The 18251-nt window shown below is 48.6% G+C and overlaps 4 protein-coding genes across 4 annotated transcripts; 2 read left to right on the forward strand and 2 right to left on the reverse strand.

Moving 5' to 3' along the window:
- The first annotated feature begins 3061 nt into the window (after positions 1-3061).
- Positions 3062-6454, forward strand: LOC147151164 (uncharacterized). The gene is made up of 5 exons (XM_086022145.1): positions 3062-3224; positions 4209-4267; positions 4384-4454; positions 4535-4706; positions 5779-6454. Exons 2-5 carry the CDS (start codon positions 4235-4237, stop codon positions 5959-5961), a joined length of 459 nt encoding a protein of 152 aa, XP_085878271.1. The 5' UTR covers positions 3062-3224; positions 4209-4234; the 3' UTR covers positions 5962-6454.
- A 1405-nt stretch (positions 6455-7859) lies between these two features.
- LOC147151165 (kelch-like protein 33) lies at positions 7860-12122 on the forward strand. Its single transcript, XM_086024598.1, has 4 exons — positions 7860-9322; positions 9410-10349; positions 10427-10594; positions 11469-12122. Exons 1-4 carry the CDS (start codon positions 8095-8097, stop codon positions 11989-11991), a joined length of 2859 nt encoding a protein of 952 aa, XP_085880724.1. The 5' UTR covers positions 7860-8094; the 3' UTR covers positions 11992-12122.
- Positions 12123-12640: 518 nt separating this feature from the next.
- Positions 12641-15812, reverse strand: LOC147151166 (kelch-like protein 33). Its single transcript, XM_086022728.1, has 5 exons — positions 15004-15812; positions 14359-14924; positions 13908-14278; positions 13655-13825; positions 12641-13562 (listed from the first exon to the last, which is right to left on the reverse strand). The coding sequence occupies exons 1-5, from the start codon at positions 15752-15754 to the stop codon at positions 13043-13045; spliced, it is 2379 nt and encodes a 792-aa protein (XP_085878854.1). The 5' UTR covers positions 15755-15812; the 3' UTR covers positions 12641-13042.
- Positions 15813-15983: 171 nt separating this feature from the next.
- ltb4r (leukotriene B4 receptor) lies at positions 15984-18224 on the reverse strand. The gene is made up of 3 exons (XM_086022974.1): positions 17309-18224; positions 16957-17233; positions 15984-16877 (listed from the first exon to the last, which is right to left on the reverse strand). Exons 1-3 carry the CDS (start codon positions 17776-17778, stop codon positions 16494-16496), a joined length of 1131 nt encoding a protein of 376 aa, XP_085879100.1. The 5' UTR covers positions 17779-18224; the 3' UTR covers positions 15984-16493.
- Positions 18225-18251: the final 27 nt, after the last annotated feature.

The following is an 18251-nucleotide window of genomic DNA, read 5'->3' on the forward strand; positions in this document are numbered from 1 at the left end:
ATTGTGCGGCTTACTGAATCCGTTGTGAAAGTCTTCTTCTGTGGGTGTCTTTACATCTGTATTATACTGCCCCGAGGTGGAAGGTGCACACACCCGAAGGAGCAGCACAGTTTCTACTGAAGTGAATGAAGTGAGACAAAAAAAGAACTGTTTAATTCTTTATAATCTTATCAATTATGTCATTGTTGTTTGTTTTGTAAAGTTTATAGAGTTGACATTTGCTTTGTCAAGGGACCATTCAACCATGCAGCCCCCGCTTACCAACTCCAGCGCTTGCGGCTTTGCAAGTTTTCGGCCGAGGATCAATTGGACTTTCGCAAGGTGAAATAAAATCCAATGTCATTACCATGGAAACGAGTAGAGTGCCACCATAATCAGTCAAGTGCCCAAACTAATTGATGCTAGCATGTGTTGACAGGAGACACTCACATGAGTCCTTTCGCCTGATGGGTCAATAAGCCGCGAGGGTGCGTTTGTTTCGCCTCACTTCACGTGCAGCGTTGGCATTACTAATAAACCTCTGGTTTGTATTAATAAAAAAAAAAAAAAAAAAAAAAAGAAAAAACCTTCCCTCCTCCACACACGCACACGCGCACACACACGCAATGAGGGCCCAGTGGGATTGTTTGATGCTGCAACTTGAAATAAAAAAATAGCTTCGCCGTAACAGTGCATTACGGATGTCATCTTTAGCACTTCTGAGCTGCCTTGGAGGATAGACGCTATGGACGAGAGAGAAGTTCTTTTCTGAGATGGTGAAGTTTACATGTGACTGGTGTAAGCACAAGGAATTGTGTTTGATTGAGACAGTTTCAGATAAAAATGGGGGTGGGGCGGAGGCTTGGGGAGTGTTAATGGGTTTTTTTTCTAAGAAAAAAAAAAAAGACAATAATAGGAGTGTGCTGTTATTGGCAACCGGTTGACTCCGGTGTGACATATCAACATGATGGCTGACCTACTTTAAGCGCCCGTGACGTCGCATTTCTCTCCGCCGTTCTGTAACTCAAAATCCCCCCACAAGCCCCACAAGCCCCCCGCCCTGCTGAGACCCATGAATCATTTACACTTGCCAATAACCTCCTTTCCAAAGATGAAAGCTCGGCTCATGAATATTCATTCCGTGACACAACAAAACGCTCTGACGAGCTGCTGCCATATGGAACCAACCATCGGAGATTAGTGCTACAAACCGCATTATATAAAAAATAAATAAATAAATAAACTATTTCCGTCCTTTTGTGTCCATACAGGAACGCACACAGAACACAGCCCATGTATCTCCTCGAGATGTCTTGGATTTGAAAATTAGCTGTCTTTATGCTTCATTTATAGCATAGACTATAAATGCCAAAAGCAGCACATTTTCTGTTGTGTTTTTAAATGACGAAATACACTGCATTTTATCATATAATGTCAAATTTTGCTTCGAACACACACAAAATATATCAAGTGCCAGCTAGTAATTGAAAAAAGTTGGGGAGCTTGTAAATAAAGCTACCACTGTTCTATATTTTGTCACTTGAGATGCGTTTAATTGACAGCTGTTGGTGCCCAATAGGTTGCTGTTCACTGTGCCTCCAGGAGATGACGCTAGAGTGCAATGTCAGGCTGAAGAGGAGTTAGTACAGTGTGCAACTGCCAGCCAGAGGATGGAACACGTAAAGTTTGTCGCCTGCCTTCTCCCAACTCACGCTTACTTTGAAAGTTAGCGAAGGCTAGCACCGTCGCTCGAACATTTCTGTAGGTCCGACTGGCGACCATGGACTGCTTCAGGTAGAAGACATTTTGGTGGTCAAACAACACATTTTTATTTTTTCATTACGCAGATGATTTTTTAGATTCAGATTCAGAACCTGCCCTCGCCTTTTCTACAACACATCACGTTTTAATAATAATAATAATAATGATATGTAATATATTTAATAATATTTATGAGTTATGGGTTAAATTCAGCAACAGGGTTTTTTTTTTGAAACGTCACTGCATGGTAAAATCCGCATTGCGCAAGCTTTTATACGGCAAACTTAAAAAAAAAAAAAAATCCAAAACCTGGTGTGCTTGATAAAAAGACATTACAAAGTAAAGTAAAGATATTTTTAAAATCAGCGTCAAAAATAAAAATGCATTTAGGGACACATAAAGTGATCGCTGATTAAAATATGCTGTTGACCAGTGCATTCAGCAAGTGTTTATGAAGACAAAAGGGTGATCTGGCATCACTCACAGCTGTAAAGGAAGTCTCACGGAGAACAAAGGTCCCTCCGCGTGACGGTGATGTTGTTACTCATCTTCATCCCCAACTCCGTGACTGACACTTGTTTCTGGGTTGAAATAGAGAAGCTGAGAACGCATGTGTTTGAAGAATCGACAACGTCTCCGAGCACCAGAGGTATAGGTAGTAATTATTACTCTGTTCCACCTTTTTGGATGAATGGTGTTTGTAAGAATAGCTTTAATGCTACATAATTTTACTAGTGTATTTTTTGTTCAGAAGTGCTACTTTCTGTTACATTGAAGTACATTCCGCCCACTACTTGTATTTTGCTCTCCAGGTATTTATTATATATTACTTGCACAATCAATACTGGTTCGCCAGTGAGATTTGTGTCACATGACTTCTTTTCGCCAAACCAATGTACGTAGTTTGATTCCAATTGACGAATCACATGACTGCTCAGTATAGCAACTTATTTGAGGGGCTTGCCTGTCAATAACCCGCTATGACACCGCCACTGCACCCGCAGTCATGTAGCCTCCCTTCGTTTTTGAGGAACTCGGTAGGGAAATTCAGACCAAATTGAAAGTGCTTCTTTGACCTGTTTCACCAAAGTCCTGTAGGCAGTTGTACAACGTTTATTGAATGTCGACAGCTTGAATGAATGCATAACCACCCGTGATCTTTTTTTTCATAGTTGACATACATTTCTGAATTTGGGATTTCTGCTTTTTCTAAATCTTGCACGTTTAATAAAATAGAGTTATTGCATGAGAACACCGCGAAGCGTCTGCATTACGCTTTATTTTGAAATTCATTCATTCTCCTACGCACTTCCGCTCAGTATCCTACAGATATCCCCGTGGCCAGAGCTGTCAATCATCTGTACGAGTGACGTCACGAGGGATTTGCGACAATGTCAAACATCGTCGCGTGCGTCCGTTTAGCGTCCATGCTACCGACTCCATTTAACGTTTAGATCGTATTGCGTATTCCACATGTATTCGAGGTAAGATTCGCTACTAATCGTTATTTAAACTGTGACCGCGTCAGATGATTCCCTTTTTGGATTATCGGCCCGTGTGAAAGTCGAGAAAAGCGGTCTGTTTTTGTGCTAAATGGGAGTTTGCAACGTTCGCGGCATCATTCGGCGTCTGGTCCTGATGTGAAAAGTTGCCTGTTACGTAACGCGAGTGCGGCACGTATTCGACATCAGCACACATGTTCCCGACAGGGCGACACATGTCGTTAGCCCAATCGCATAGTTACCTAATTCATATTCACATACGTTTTTGGAAAACTAGAAGGGAAAAAACACACATAATAAATGTAAGAAACAATTAGCCCATACGTTGCCTCGATTGAACCTTCACCACTTAAATTCTTTCTGTTAAGTTCAAACCTGGATCACAGTTTGTTGTTGTTGTTGTTTTAGCAAACACATTGGTATTTTTTTAATTGATGTTGTGACAGTAAATTTAATGAGCCAGTGGTTCTCAAACGTCTTTACACCACCACCTAAAAAATATTTTCCAAGTACCACAATAATGATCAAAATCGAGACAATGGTATTATTACGAAAATGTATACTAATAGAATTGTAAGCCAGTAACAGTAACATTGCGCACCGAAGAAAGTACTTAATAATGAATTAAAAAGTAGTGTACATCAATTTGAAATCCAAATGGCACCTAATTAAATGTTTAAACAAAAAACGGCCTTTGAGAATCAATGCAAAATTTATCAACTTAAATACCATTAATAGTAGTATTAGATACAACTGAACTATACTTATGCAGTGATTCTTATGCATACCACAAGAGGGAGCTCATGGATCACACTGAGAATTACTTAGGTAATTATGCAATTAGGTCAACGATGTTATCGACAGAAGACGCACGTTAAAGGCAGGAGGCAACATGGTATAGATTATTGACAGTTATAATTGACATCTTCACATGTCCTATTTTTTTTCCCCTTGCGTGATTGGCAGGAGCAGGTGAACTCAGCTCAGTCACCATGACTCGTTATTCCGAGGGATACGGAACCGAGGTACCCCGGAAACGTATCAAAAACACGAAATACTTGATTCGATATTATTATCCGTCCGATCTGTGTATTTCCCAGTAGTAGCGCCAAAGTTAACATTAACTCCCCCGCATACGCAGGAAGAGTGCGTGCTGTCCGACCCTCAGGGAGAAAGCGACGCAGACGCCGACATCGAGGACGCCGACTGCAGGTGGCGCCGCTCTCACCCGTCGTCTGCACCAGAGACGGCCATCTTATACCTGACTGCTTCCGATAACATCTTACCTCTAGACTCCAAGAGCCAGGCTCGCTCCAGCGAATCAGCTCCCGGCGCCGCAAACGGCAGCGTCTGGCGCGGCAGGACACCACGGAGAGCGAAGACGATGGCGGCCTCACTCACACTTCACATCGGTGGAACCTGCGGCTCAGTCCGGACAGGACGCACAGCCGCACCATCCTGGAAGTAAGTCTTGCACGCATGCATGATGATGAAATGACTTAATTCGGAGAATACCTGAGACAAAAATGCTTGCAGTTTATCGCCTTTACAAAGAGGTTGGATTGCAGATACGGCGTAGTCTCATATCTCGCAGTGAGGAGGGCCTAAACACAGATTGACACGACTGAGCCCTGCTGCCGATAGAGAAAATCCAGCGGTAAATGACACCCCACCTTAAAAAGGTTTATGATGATATTTTGGGGTGGATGAAACTCCTCAACTCATTTCGAAATACAGTAGTTGCTTGATGCTAAAATGCCACCAAATGGTGACCTAGCACAATTTTGTCTAAATGAAATCCCTTAACTCACTTCTACATAATTCCGTGACACCAAGATGACAAGATGGTGGCAAAGCACTATTTTTGTCTAACTGAAACTCCCCAACTCACTTAAACATAGTTCCTTGTTGCCACACTCTAAAAACAGTTAAAAAATAACACAATTTGGGGTAAAAAATGGACTGATCCACCATTTGGGTCAATTTGACCCGCCTTCTTGCGTTGTTTTGTATAAAACAGCCCAATTTGTTGGGTTGTTTTGTACAAAACTACCCATTTTTGAGGTTGTTTTTGCAGAAAACACATAGTTGGGTCAAATTGACCTACGTAGTGGATCGGTTCAAAACTGTGTTATTTTTAACCCAACTGTTTTTAGAGTGTAAAATGCCGCTGCATAAAAGTCCTCAACTTAGGTCTACAAAGCTCGTCAACTCAAAGACGCCACAAGGTGGCGACAAAAGACTACCTTTGTTTAAATCATGGGTGCCCAACCTCTATCCTCGAGGGCCACTGTCCACCATGTTTTGGATGTCATCAGCGAGCTCTGAGAACCCTGATCACCATCACCACCATCTTCTGCAAAACTTGCTGATAAAGACCCTGATCATTTGAATCAGGTGCATTGAAGGAGAGAACATCAAGAACAGGTCGGACAGGAGCTCTCGAGGACCGGGCTCGGGCACCCCTGTTTTAAAATAATTATAAGCAAGAAAGTGTTGCATCACAATGGCAACACTCCTCACTTCTTGTGCGCAGGAGAGCATCTCGCAGGTGAGGCCTCTCGTCATCTCCAGGCACAATGCGGACACGCGGACGGACGCGGGCCCGGAACCACCCACGTGTGGGTGGGCGCCGCCCCTTGCACCCCCGCTGTTTGTCCTCTTGCTCGCCCTGGCTGCCGCCATCGCGTCCTTCCTGCTCCCGTGGGTCAGAACCTGACAAGCCGATCGGAGGCTCCGATGGGATCAAGCACAAACATGAAACACTTTCTTTTTTTTTTTTTTTCTTTTTTTTTTGTGCATCCACGTCAAACATCAGAACGTTCACGTGTCTTGGGTGACGATTTTGGTCCGAGCCGGCTCACCTCATCTTCGAAATAGATGTGCTCTCCCAACAATGATGACTATGCAACTCCTCGGTTTCTACTGTGTTAGTTGGCGCAGCGCTGAAGAACGCCCCCGATGTCCTTGTCACCATCTCAGCTCCACCCACCACCCTCTTCAGGAAGTGCAACCAGACCCGATTTCAAAAGCAATAGCAGGAGATGTGGGCCATCTTAGAACTTTATGTACCATCCTATACTCGTAGATTACACAATTTAATAACGCCTGCTGGAAAATCCGTTGTTGAAAGCTAAACTGTGATTTTAATCATCATTTGAAGTGTTTCAAGGGTCCACAGTGTTTCAATAAAACGACTTTTTTAAATTTGATATCATGTGGTAATGACATCACAAAAATGAACATAGTCATCCTGTCAAATTAGACTGTGTCTATGTTGCTAATGACGTGGCAAGTGAGTCGGGCTATTTACAGAGACGTAGCAGTGCCCCCCCCCCCCCCCCCCCCCCCCCAGTCTCCAAGTTGACAAGCATGTGGCCTTCTTAGCTGCAAGGGAGTTGACAACCATGCCCAGTAATCCTTGAAGCCATGTCAACTTGACTTTGTTTACCCTCGACTCAGAATCAGACTCCATTTTGTGCGTCTTTGCAGCAATCATATGCGTCCAGTACAGTATATATGCTCAGAATTTTGAGATGCAAGCCGAGTGCACAGCAGCAATATCTAATTAAAAGCTTTTATCCGAGCAGTTTCTTTAATCAAAGAGGAAGTCAACCCAAACATATTTTTTTCAAGAATATGTTCTATACTTGGCCCACTAGTTGAAACAAGGCATTCTGATAAATATTGCGTTTGTGGAATAAGAGTTAATCCACCCGTTTTCAGCCATCTCTGAGGCCGGCCATTTTGTCTCTTCTGTCGACTGAAAAATGACATCACAACTGCTTGGGGCTCAGGTAACGACCAATCACGGGTCACCTGTTTTCTGAAGCTGAGCCGTGATTGGTCGTTACCTGAGCCCAGAGCAGTTGTGCAACTGTGATGTCATTTTCAGTTGACAGAAGTGACAAAATGGCCGCCCCCTCAGATTGGCTAAAAACGGGTGGATTTTGCTGCTTAACATATATTCCACAAACGCAATATTAACCAGAATGCCATGTTTCAACTAGTGGGCCAGCTGGGAACATATTCTTGAAGAAAATGTGTGTAGGTTGATTTCCGCTTTAAATATCTGCATCAAAGACACACGATGGCTTAGCTGCTGTATTGTGATAGTGTTGTCGTTGAAACCAAACGGTAACCCCAAACCCAGCGAAGGTGCTGTTAGCAGGCCTGATTGTTGTATTGGCTCTCAAACCAACGACAAGAAATGGACCAGACCACATCCATGTGACCACAAAAATGAATTCACGAGCTTGTGGCGAGCTTCTAGTGTCCGTTCATCAACGTCTGAGCTAGCCAGCTGTTAGCTTCCTTTCACAGCGTACACAACAACAGCAGGTGTAAATGTGTTGTCTTGCCCCGCGGGCCTCCACACGCCTCTTGACCCTTGACCCAGATTCCTCAGCGTTTGGATGCCCAGGAGCAATGTGAAACCAACCCCCCCCCACCCCACCCCCCCGCGCAATTAATAAAGATCCTGCAGTCACATGGCTCAGGATCAACGTGGCCGACAAGAAGGAGACAATCTTGGCTGGCAACCAGCTGTCACTAAGTCTGCATGGCTCGCTTCAAGTGGGTCAAATGAGTCGGGATTTAAAGGCCGCAGTGCAATAAGCTTCAATGCGCGGTGCCATGTGTAACATTAGCGCCTCAGACAAGCCGGATTCCTAATTAGCTGCCGTGATACAGTTGTGTCCTCAATATAGCGACGTGTTTGTTCACCGGGGGCGATGACATGCACTTGAGAGGAGAGCGAGGCGGCGGACAATCAAATGAAACCAGAAGGGGACGGGGCAGAAATTTAGGCAAGACTTTGCTGCGGGTTGAGGTTTGAGGCCGACCCAGCGCCATGGAGGTGGCGATTCCACAGCTGCGGCCCGACTGGGAGCAATGGAGGAAGGAGACGGAGCAGAGGGTAAGGCGCCGGATTGCGGCGGACGTCGGCGGCGAGACCGAGGACGCTGAAGTGCGTGCGAAGGATCAAGAGGTGTGCGACGATTGGGCGGAGGAAGAGAAAAAGGCCCCGAAAGATGAGCAGGTGGGAGCCGAGAACGGGGAAGTGGAGGATATGGAAGAGAAGAAGGAGTTGAAAGTCCATGAAGGGACGGGAGATGTCAGGCGGCTTGATTTACGTGAGGAGGGAGAGGAGGTAGGGGGAGAAACCGAGGATGACAAAGAAATGGGGGAGGAAGGTGAGATGCTGGGAAAACACTCCTGCCAAGTGCAGAACGGGAAAAGCGAAAAGGAGCTGGAGCGGAGAAGCTCAGGAGGAACAGGGGAAGATTCTGCGGAAGGTTTGAAACGGACCGGGTGCGAAGATGAGAAGAAATGCGCATGCATGGATGAGCATGTTTCCAGACGACTGCAAGATGGCCCAAAGTGGAGAAATGGAACATTGCGGAAGGCAACAGAAGTTGGGAAAGATGAGAGGTCCACCGCCATGTCACGGACAAGCCATAAAGAATTGGACCGTGATGATGAGGAGGAGGAGGAGGAGGAGGAGGAGTCAAGCGATGACGGGGAAGCGGGGTGCTCACAGGAGGACCGAGACACAGACGACATCAAGTTGTATCGCAAAGATGAGCACCATGTGGAGATGTTTCACGCCTTGAGGGCTTTCCGGGACTCATCTCAGCTCACCGACCTCACTCTCGGAACAAACGATGGCAGGAAACTCCGCCTACATTCCACCGTCATGGCAGCTGTCAGCTCCCTGGTCAAGAGTCATTTAAAGCACAGTGTGGACGAGGGAGAGCACGGGTACTCCATTTCCTTGGGTCCAGACGTGGACTTCCGCGGCTTGGATGTGATCGTGGATTTCGCCTACACCGGACTCGCATCCCTTGCGGAGGAGGACGCGGTGGCGCATGTGGAAGCTGCAGCTCGGTCCCTGGGCGCCCGCAGAGTGTTGGACTTTCTCCGCAAGCGGCAGAAGAAGTCCGCCACCGCCACTCAGGAGGGGAACGACATCTCCGCCGCGGAACGAATGGCCGTCAGTCTTCATTCGATTAGAAAGATGCGGATGGACCGAGTGGGCTGCAACGTTGTTCTCGAAGCAATCGGAGGATCGCTTCCTGGTGAGTAGCCAACCTCAGGCGCATTCGAACCCATATTCTGGCACTTCAGGATGGAACGTGCGTCAAGTCGAATTTTCCCGCCTCCAGCTCACAGAGTCATCCTGGCAGCCAGCAGCGACTTCTTCCGTGGAATGTTCAGCTCGGGGATGAAAGAGTCCGCTCAGTCCCGCATCAGTCTTCCCTTCCTGTCCGCTTTGGACTTGGAGGTTCTCATTGAGAGCTCCTACAGCGGCATCCTCCCCCTCAGCTGGAATCGGGTATTTGAGATCAGCGGCGCCTCCCTACAGCTCCAGTTCCAGCCGGCGTTCTGCTTGAGCCTCGACTTCCTGCAGCGAGAGCTCAACCCGCACTCCTGCCTGGATGTGGTATCGTTCGCCGAAGCCTACCAGGTGGAGCGGCTTCTCGAGGCCTCCAACGATTTTGTCTTGCGGCAATTCCACAAGGTGGCGTGCACCTCCAAGTTCAAGGACCTGCCGGCCAAACAGCTCTTGACATACCTGAGCAGCCGCTCGCTTTGCGTTCCATCCGAGCTGGTCGTGTTCAAGGCGGTGGCGGGGTGGATCCAAGCCAGGCCCAAGACCAGACGAAAACTTGCCAGGGAGCTCATGAAAACCATCCACTTCCCACTCATGACGTTTGAGGAATTCAAAGAGGTTCAATCGGTGAGCCTGTGGTCCGAATACAAGCTGGAGGACCTCTATGAAGAAATCTGGGAGCTTTTCTGCTCCAACGAGGTGGAAACACAGAGTCAGTGCCGCGTCTACCTGCCGGAACAGATTCTAGTCTTGACCGGAGGTGACCAGATTTCTGAGGACCTGGGCAGCCGCTGTTTGAGCAGAGAAGTCTGGTTTGGGAATTCCCTGATGAACCACACGGGAATAAGGAAGGCGATGGAGTGGAGGCGGCTGAGTGAGATGCCAGATTCGGCAAGATTCTGTCATGAGGCAGTGGTGCTCAAAGGCCAACTGTACGTGTTTGGTGGGAAAAAGTACTACGGCACGGAAGACAACCTGAGCTCCGTTTACAGGTGAAGCCAAGGTGCTCATTCAGGTTCAAGTGTTTTGTTTCTGACATTGGATTATCTATGATTTTTTTTCGCCACAGGTATGACCCACTCCAAAACAGCTGGGAAAGAATGGCTGACATGACAAAGAAGAGGTGCAACTTTTCTGCGGTGGTGACAGGTGGGAACATATACGCCATCGGGGGGCGCTGTCACCCTGATTACATAGACAGTGTGGAATCCTTCTCACCTGCTGCTAACTCTTGGAGGTAAGAACATAACAGAGCTGTGGCTTGCTGCGACCGACTGAAAACGCTAACAAATGTAGCTGCAAGTGAAACCTCTCACTTCCAATGCTAAAAACGGACAGACTTGGATGGATTGTCGCTTAAAGCGGAAGTCAACCTAAACATATTTTTTTCCAGAATATGTTCTATGCAGGCCCACTAGTTGAAACAAGGCATTCTGATAAATATTGCGTTTGTGGAATAAGAGTTAATCCACCCGTGTTTAGCCAATCACAGCTCACCTGTTTTTTTTAAGCTGAGCCATGATTGGTTGTTAGCTGAGCCCTGAGCATTTGTGATGTTATTTTCAGTCGACAGAAGTGACAAAATGGCCGCCCCCTGAGATGGCTAAAAACGGGTGGATTTTGCTACTTAAAGTGAAAGTCAACCCAAACATCATTTTTTCAAGAATATGTTCTATGCAAGCTCACTAGTTGAAATAAGGCATTCTGATAAATATTGCGTTTGTGGAATAAGGGTTAATCCACCCGTGTTTAGCCATCTCTGGGGGCGGCCATTTTGTCACTTCTGTCGACTAAAAATTACATCACAACTGCTCAGGGCTCAGGAAACGACCAGTCACGGCTGACCTGTGTTCTGAAGCTGAGCCATGATTGGTTGTTACCTGAGCCCTGAGCAGTTGTGATGTCATTTTCAGTCGACAGAAGTGACAAAATGGCCGCCCCCAGAGATGGCTAAAAACGGGTGCATTAACTCTTATTCCACAAACACGACATTAATCAGAATGCCGCGTGGGCCTGCATAGAACATATTCTTGCAAAAAATTGGGTTGACTTCCCCTTTAAAAAGATTTAAACGATTGCGGCAGGCCGTTCTCACATATTTTCCATTTCAGCTTTGCTCGGCCCCTGGATCTGACACTGGGTGGACACGTGGCCAAGGTTTTGCGGGGGCAGATCCATATCTCAGGAGGACTGAACAGCGACAATCAGTGCCTGCCATCTCTGTTTGTGTACCACCCAGAAAAAGTCAGCAGCTACTTGGCAAACATGTCTCAAGCACGTGCTCACCACTGCATGGAAAGCCTAGACAACCGCCTCTACGTGGCGGGCGGGATCACATCAGACGCTAATCAGACAGCGATAGATCAGATGCCGTGCGAGGTGTACGATCTTGCCACAGACTCGTGGATGGCTTTCTCGGCCCTGCCAGTGCCTCACGTGGGGGCCGGAAGTGCCGTTCTGGAGGGCAAGTTGTACGTGCTGGGCGGCTACAGTCAGGAGGACTACAGTGACACTAAGATGGTCCACCGCTACGACCCCGCCCTGTACAGGTGGGAGAACATGGGCAAGATGCCGGGGCCGAACAACGACCTACGAGCATCTGTGCTTCTTTTGCCACCACGTGTACGCATGTAGAAGGACGTTTTCGAACATAAATTGCTCAGAGAGTGCTTCAAATGTAACGTGGCTTTTCAATGTCCTGCTAAGTTAATTCGAGTCGCTGAGTGCATACTGAAATAATGCAGTTCTAAGTTTATTTGGTGGTACTTTTGTTTGTCTGACTGTTTGTTATTGTATCTCAAATAAAATGAAATAAAAACACAAAGTTCTTGAGCTTGGTACTCTCGGTGGAAGGAAGAATAACAAAGCTAGGTATAAACACACAGCGATGCCACGGTCTCACCGGCGGTGAGTTGCTGTCATTCTTGAGTTGTCTTTATGTCTAAAATAAAATGATCAACGCAATGTACTGGAATAAACACGTCCAACTCTTTTACCTTTGTCCTGCTACCTGAGTCATTCCATTTTGTTCAGCAGTTCCTGCCACATCAATCTGCGATGTCAATCCATTCCTTCCAAGGACTTCTAAATGGACTGACAATGCCGCTTTGTCACTGTAACGACAAGTGGAGCCACCGGCGGCCATCTTAGGTTGCCACTTGCGTAGTAGCATGCCTAACTTAAATGCACTAATGTCTCCAAATCATTTCACATTATTTATGTCTTCACGGCAGAAATGCCAAACAAGCGTATGCTTGTACCAATAACTCTGGGAAAAGCGCTACATGCACATTTAATCAATAATACAAAAAGAATTTGACAATAAATGTTCTCTAATCTCTCCAGGTGCTAATCAAAGATTCGTCCGCTTCATGTTGTCCGAACCATCAACATTGAAATGAATCAAAATTCCCTGTGAAACCTAAACTATGTTAGTCATGATTCACCATACTAAGATAATTTACTCGGCCGCGTAAGATGGCTGCCCTCTGCCTTCAGCCGCGAGGGGCCAATTCTTAATCCATTCATATATGTCCGTGTTTTCTTCATGTTGATGTGGTACCCCTCTATTGACTGAGCCTGCTTTACAAACGTCATTGGATTTTATTTGGTGAGTTTTCTTGTTGGAAATGTTACACGCTAGTTTATCGGAGACGATACAGATGTGACTTTTCAGCCCTTCAAGCTAGCATCTCAAGTGCTGGGGTAGTTGTAGCACACAAGCTCGAATGTCAGCGACAGCCGATGGTACTTTTCCCATTCTCTCCCAGCGTTGCGTGACACGATTAAATTTGTGGACGAGTCCGGATTCGCTGTAATCCTCCTGGCAGTACCCTCCCAGGAGAAAGATATTCTCCTCCAAGATGGCCGAGGCTGCACCCACATGAGGCACGGGCAGCGGCGCGAGGGACGTCCAACAGTCAGCAGCAGGATCGTAAACCTCACAGGTGAGCTGGTCCGCGTAATAGTTCCTCAGGTTGCACACGCCGCCGGCCACGTAAAGGCGACCTCGCAGCGCTTCCATGCAGTGCTGCGCCCGGTCTTGAGTCATCTCTGCCACGTGGACGCTTCCCGCCTCGGGGTCGTACACGAACAGGGAAGCAACACAAACATACTGGCGGTCAAAACCTCCGGAGACGAACACCCGTCCATCGAGGACTGTGGCGGCTTGGCCGCTTAGTGGATGCGTCAGAGGACGGACAAAGCTGAGAGAATCCAAGAACAGTGTCAGACAGGAAAACAAATCAAGCTAAGCTAATGTATAAAAGCCGCTGACAAGCTTCCTCCCCAAGCTCACCTCCAGGTATCGGCCTCAGTGTTGTACACCTCCACGCTCTTTAAATTAGTGTTGAGCTGCTTATCTCCACCAATGGCGCAAAGTTGACCTTGGTGGACCACCACTGAGAAGTTACTTCGACATTCCTGCATGTCAGCGCACCTCTTCCAGAGGTCTTGCACGGGGTCATAGCTAGTATGGTGAAAAGAGATGGACACGTGAGCGACCGCCACTGCGGAAGCGGCAAAAGGTTGGACGCATCAACCGCGTTCACCTGTAAGTGGATTTCATCACGTTGTCCTTGGCGTAGAAGTGACATCCCCCAACTACAAACACCCGCCCCCCGAGGCTTGCGACACCATGTCTGAACTTTGGCCTATCTGGAATCTGGGTCAGTTTCCTCCACTCGATGTCCTTCACCAGGCCTATGCCGGAGCGCAGGGAGTTTACAAACCACATTTCGCCACTTGGTATGCGTTGACCCACATCTGGGTCCAGCCGGTCCCCGCCAACAAGGACCAGGGAGTCTTTGGGGCGCCTCACCCGACAGTGATCCTGCACCGAGAGGGTCGATCCAAACTCCTTCAAAGCAGCGCCATGAAGTTGCACCTCTTTAGTCTCCATGCGCAGGTTAATAGCCCTGACCTAGTCCAAAGATGACAAAGTGGAATTCAATCAATCCAATAACATGCTTTTTGGTCACAGTCCGGAACAAGATCACCCACCTCCCTGAACTCTCGAAAGGTCATGAGGGGGAAGCGAACTCCTCTCATCAGTTTGCCGGCGTGCCGCAGTCGCTCCTCGGGATCCGCCTCCAGCCAGGAGACTAATGCTCGAAACACAACAAGCTCAGATGGCACGCCGAGACCGTCGCTGCGGAGAAAGCGGAGAAGCTTCTCAGCTTGGAGGTCCAGAAACTTTTCAGTAGCGGACACCTCCAAGAAGTTTCGCAAGACGTAGTCATCGGCTTCCTCGAGGAGCTCTGACATCCCATAAGCTTCGGCAAAAGAAGCCACGTCCAGGCAGGAACCCGCTCCCATTTCCTTTTTCATGAAGAGTAGGCATAGCGAGACGGCCGAGCGGAACTGGAACTGGAGCGCCGTGCAGGCGAGCTCGAAGACGCAGTCCCAGTTAACAGGAAGGGTCCCGCAGTAGCAGAAGCAAATCAAAGAAGACATCTCTGGAATTGTTTTGAAAGGAAGCACAACACAGGCTTGACGGGACTCCTTCATCCCGCTGGTGAACATGCCACGGAAGTAGTCACTGCTTGCTGCCAGGATCACCCTGTGGACTGACAGAAGAGGTGGTTCAGCCCGAGCCGAAGCAACAACAAAAAATAACAAGTTCAGAAGAAGACCGGATGCACGAACCATGGAACAAAGCTCCGCTCACATCCAAAACGACATCGCAGCCCACACCGTCTGCCCGCAGTTGCTTCAGGGAACCAAGGGTTCGTCTCATTTCCTCTTCAGCAGAGATGACTTGTTCCTTTTTCGGACCTGCCTTCGCTCCTGCGGTTTGGTCGCATAGGGCCGACAATCTCGGAACGCCAAGCGCACGAGCTGCTGCCTTAATTTGGGGTAGCCTGTCACCAATTGTAAGCTCCCCGGTGTAGGCAAACTCTACAACTGCCTGTAGCCCCCAATGATCCACATCTGGACCCAGAAAAAGACACCGCCGCTGGGCGGCAACCCCGCCCACATGGCGCCTTTCATTTTCTTCCGTCAGCCTCGCCTTAATGAAAGAGCTGACGGCAGCGAGGATGGAAGAGTGAACGTGGAAGCTGCTCCCGTCGTCCGTGGTCAACGTCAGGTCTGTGAGGAGACGCGATTCATGCAACTCCCGCAGGACCTTGAACATCTCACGGGGAAAACTCTCGCTCATATACGCTCGGACATCATCTCCACGCACCGCGTCCTCCCTGAGCTCGGATGCGCACGTTTCCGCCCTCTCGCTCGTCAGCCCCAATCTGGAGTCATTAAAGGCCACGATTCTTTTTAGCTCGCGCTTGTCCTGCTCAACACCTTCCCTTCCTTCGCCTAGTACTTGTTTCCTCCTTTCCTTCTCCCTCCTCCACTGCTCCTCCCATTCGTCCGGCAGGCCACTCCCGCTCGCCTCCATGTGGATTCAACCAAGAAAGAAAAAGAAAAATAACCAAAACAAACGAAAGTGTGCCTCGTGCACTTTTCTCTCTCTGCGGGAGTCAAAGCTGTCTGCTCGCACTCCCTCCGGGCCGGCAAAAGGATGCTATTTTAAGCGCGGCCGTCACACAGATTCACTTTCACGCCAAGTTGGCACAATCGTGTATTTGTGTGTCCGATTCCCCACATTCACAGTCCAGAGGTGCGTATTATTTTCCAGCAAACACTTTATTTGATACTTTTCCCGCTCTGAAAAAACATCGGTTTGCTCATGCAGATGTTCTGCCGAACGTGACAGTTACTCAAACGTCCTCAGATTCGGCCCCAAACGATCACGTGAGGTTTTGTAAATAACGTGTGCTGAAACAGAAAGGAAGTGTGTTTCGACAGATGCAATCTTGCTTTTGTCGCCGCAGATCTTGATCGCGCAATTTACATTTGGACCAGCTCTCTGTCGTGCCACACACTTGCACAGTACTACAACTACAACCAATATAATAACAATAATAAAAATATTGTGAAATGAATACCTCTCTCACATTATCAATCAAAATGAAGCGATATTAGCTTTCTGCAGGCAACATAAAAATTTTTTTTAAAAATGCTTGTGGGTAAAATTTCAGGTATACAACAAAGAAAGGAAAAACGAAGAGTGCAGTTTGTCAAATTAGAAAGAAAATTGATCGCAGTATCAATAACATTTCTATTAGCTATTCTAGCTATTCTAACGGCTCAACACTTGCCAGAGTCTTGAGTTCCGGCATGTTTGTATCGCCCGTCGCCACGTTGCTGCCGTCTCCCCGCCTGCCTCTGAACGGCTTCCCCAGTTTGACCGACAGCGTCTGCAGCACGGAGGCGTCTTCCCGCGACGAGCTGGTGCGTCCGCTGCGGGTGAAGGTGGATGTGCTCCTGCTCTCGGAGTTGGTGGCCTCAAAGAGCTTGCCCATGAAGTTGAGGCCGGCCTGGCGGATGTGGGAGCTGCCGGCAAAGACGTACAGAATCGGGTTGACGGCGCTGCTGAAGTAGGCGAAGGCGGTGACGTTGGGACGGGCCACCAGGGCGGCCGCCACCGTGGCTCGGCTGCCCTGCGAGAGGCCGATCACCTGCCGGACGGGAGTCAAAGCGTTAAACGCCGAGCCGTCCTACCGTCCTCGGACCCGGGGGGGAGGCTGACAGAATCACCTCGATGATGTTGACGATGTGGTACGGCAGCCAGAAAACGGCAAAGGCGCAGATGATCATCAGGATCAGCCGGCTGCCTTTGCCCCGCCGATGGAACATGGCGCTCTGCAGGCGGCAGATGACCGACGAGTAGCAGGTGTTGATGAGGGAGAAGGGCACCAGGCAGCCCATGACGGTCTCAAAGATGTACTGAAAGACCCGATGGCCGACACTTTGCCAGTGATACGGCACGCAGAATCTCAACGTGACGTTGTTCGGGAACACTTTGCTCAAGTTGCTGCACACGGAGGGAACAAACGCGAGGCTGCAATCCTGGTGAAAACGGCGCAATCGGTGCACGTGCGGGACTTACCTGCGGTAGAACGGCATCGGAAGGGCCAGCAGGAACGCCATGACCCAGACTCCCAGGAGGAGAATCAGCAGCGAGCGCTTCGTCCGCATCCTCTGGGACAGGAAAGGCCTGGAGACGGCCAGCCAGCGATCCATGCTCATCAGGCAGATGAGGTAGATGGACACGTACATGTTGACGCAGGACAGGTAGTGCACCAGCTTGCAGGCGGCCGAGCCAAACTCCCATCCCTGACCGCCGGCGAGGTAACGCAGGAAGATGGGCGCCGTGAGCAGCACCAAGGCGTCGGCCACGGCCAGGTTGAGTACCAGCAAGCAGGTCACCGAGCGCTTTTGGACGCGGCAAACCACCGACCACACCACAAAGAGGTTCCCGGGGAAGCCCAGCGCGAAGGCCAAGGTCAGGATGCCGATGCCGACCTTGGCCGAGGTGCTGACGGGCAGAGAGAAGGCGGCGGTGCTATTGGACGCCATCGCTTCACGCGCTGGAACACTTTTGACTCCGGGTGTGGACTGCGACCTTTCGTAGACTGAACAGGAAACAGGATATGTTGAATTAACAGCAGGCAAGGCAAGCCGATCTCCGCTGAAGTCGGGTTACGCCATCTTTTCGCAATAGTGCCCCGGGGACACGGCGGTGGACAGTTAAGTAGAAAGAAGAAAATAAAATCAACTTACCCGAGTAGATGAGGACGCTCTTGCCGCCGGCGGTGAGGAGACAATTGCGCGGGTACGAGGACGCACTGTCGACAATTATAGACTCCGATGACGCTTTTCGGGCCAACGCTCGGTGGACAAAATATTAGGTACACCGGCACATTCTAATTAGCGACAATTTCTGTCAGAAAGGGAGCGTATTAAGGTAACAATATTACTAATACTTGGTTAACGAACATGAGAGGAGTTCAATTATTAGAAACAGCTCTCACTTTAATGTGGGGCAGTTC

Source organism: Filicampus tigris, chromosome 2 (assembly GCF_054856515.1).
Source record: "Filicampus tigris isolate MCC_2025a chromosome 2, RoL_Ftig_1.0, whole genome shotgun sequence".
NCBI classification, from domain to species: Eukaryota; Metazoa; Chordata; class Actinopteri; order Syngnathiformes; family Syngnathidae; genus Filicampus; species Filicampus tigris.

Coding starts and splice junctions, on each gene's coding strand:
- LOC147151165 (XM_086024598.1), top strand. CDS start 8,095: ATGGAGGTGGCGATTCCACAGCTGCGGCCCGACTGGGAGCAATGGAGG. Junction 9,323..9,409: donor AATCGGAGGATCGCTTCCTG/GTGAGTAGCCAA, acceptor TCCCGCCTCCAG/CTCACAGAGTCATCCTGGCA. Junction 10,350..10,426: donor AACCTGAGCTCCGTTTACAG/GTGAAGCCAAGG, acceptor TTTTCGCCACAG/GTATGACCCACTCCAAAACA.
- LOC147151164 (XM_086022145.1), top strand. CDS start 4,235: ATGACTCGTTATTCCGAGGGATACGGAACCGAG. Junction 4,455..4,534: donor ATCGAGGACGCCGACTGCAG/GTGGCGCCGCTC, acceptor TCTTACCTCTAG/ACTCCAAGAGCCAGGCTCGC. Junction 4,707..5,778: donor ACAGCCGCACCATCCTGGAA/GTAAGTCTTGCA, acceptor TCTTGTGCGCAG/GAGAGCATCTCGCAGGTGAG.
- LOC147151166 (XM_086022728.1), bottom strand. CDS start 15,754: ATGGAGGCGAGCGGGAGTGGCCTGCCGGACGAATGGGAGGAGCAGTGG. Junction 14,925..15,003: donor GAGCGGAGCTTTGTTCCATG/GTTCGTGCATCC, acceptor CTCTTCTGTCAG/TCCACAGGGTGATCCTGGCA. Junction 14,279..14,358: donor CCTTTCGAGAGTTCAGGGAG/GTGGGTGATCTT, acceptor TCTTTGGACTAG/GTCAGGGCTATTAACCTGCG.
- ltb4r (XM_086022974.1), bottom strand. CDS start 17,778: ATGGCGTCCAATAGCACCGCCGCCTTCTCTCTGCCCGTCAGCACCTCG. Junction 17,234..17,308: donor CCGATGCCGTTCTACCGCAG/GTAAGTCCCGCA, acceptor CTCCGTGTGCAG/CAACTTGAGCAAAGTGTTCC. Junction 16,878..16,956: donor ACATCGTCAACATCATCGAG/GTGATTCTGTCA, acceptor CCCGTCCGGCAG/GTGATCGGCCTCTCGCAGGG.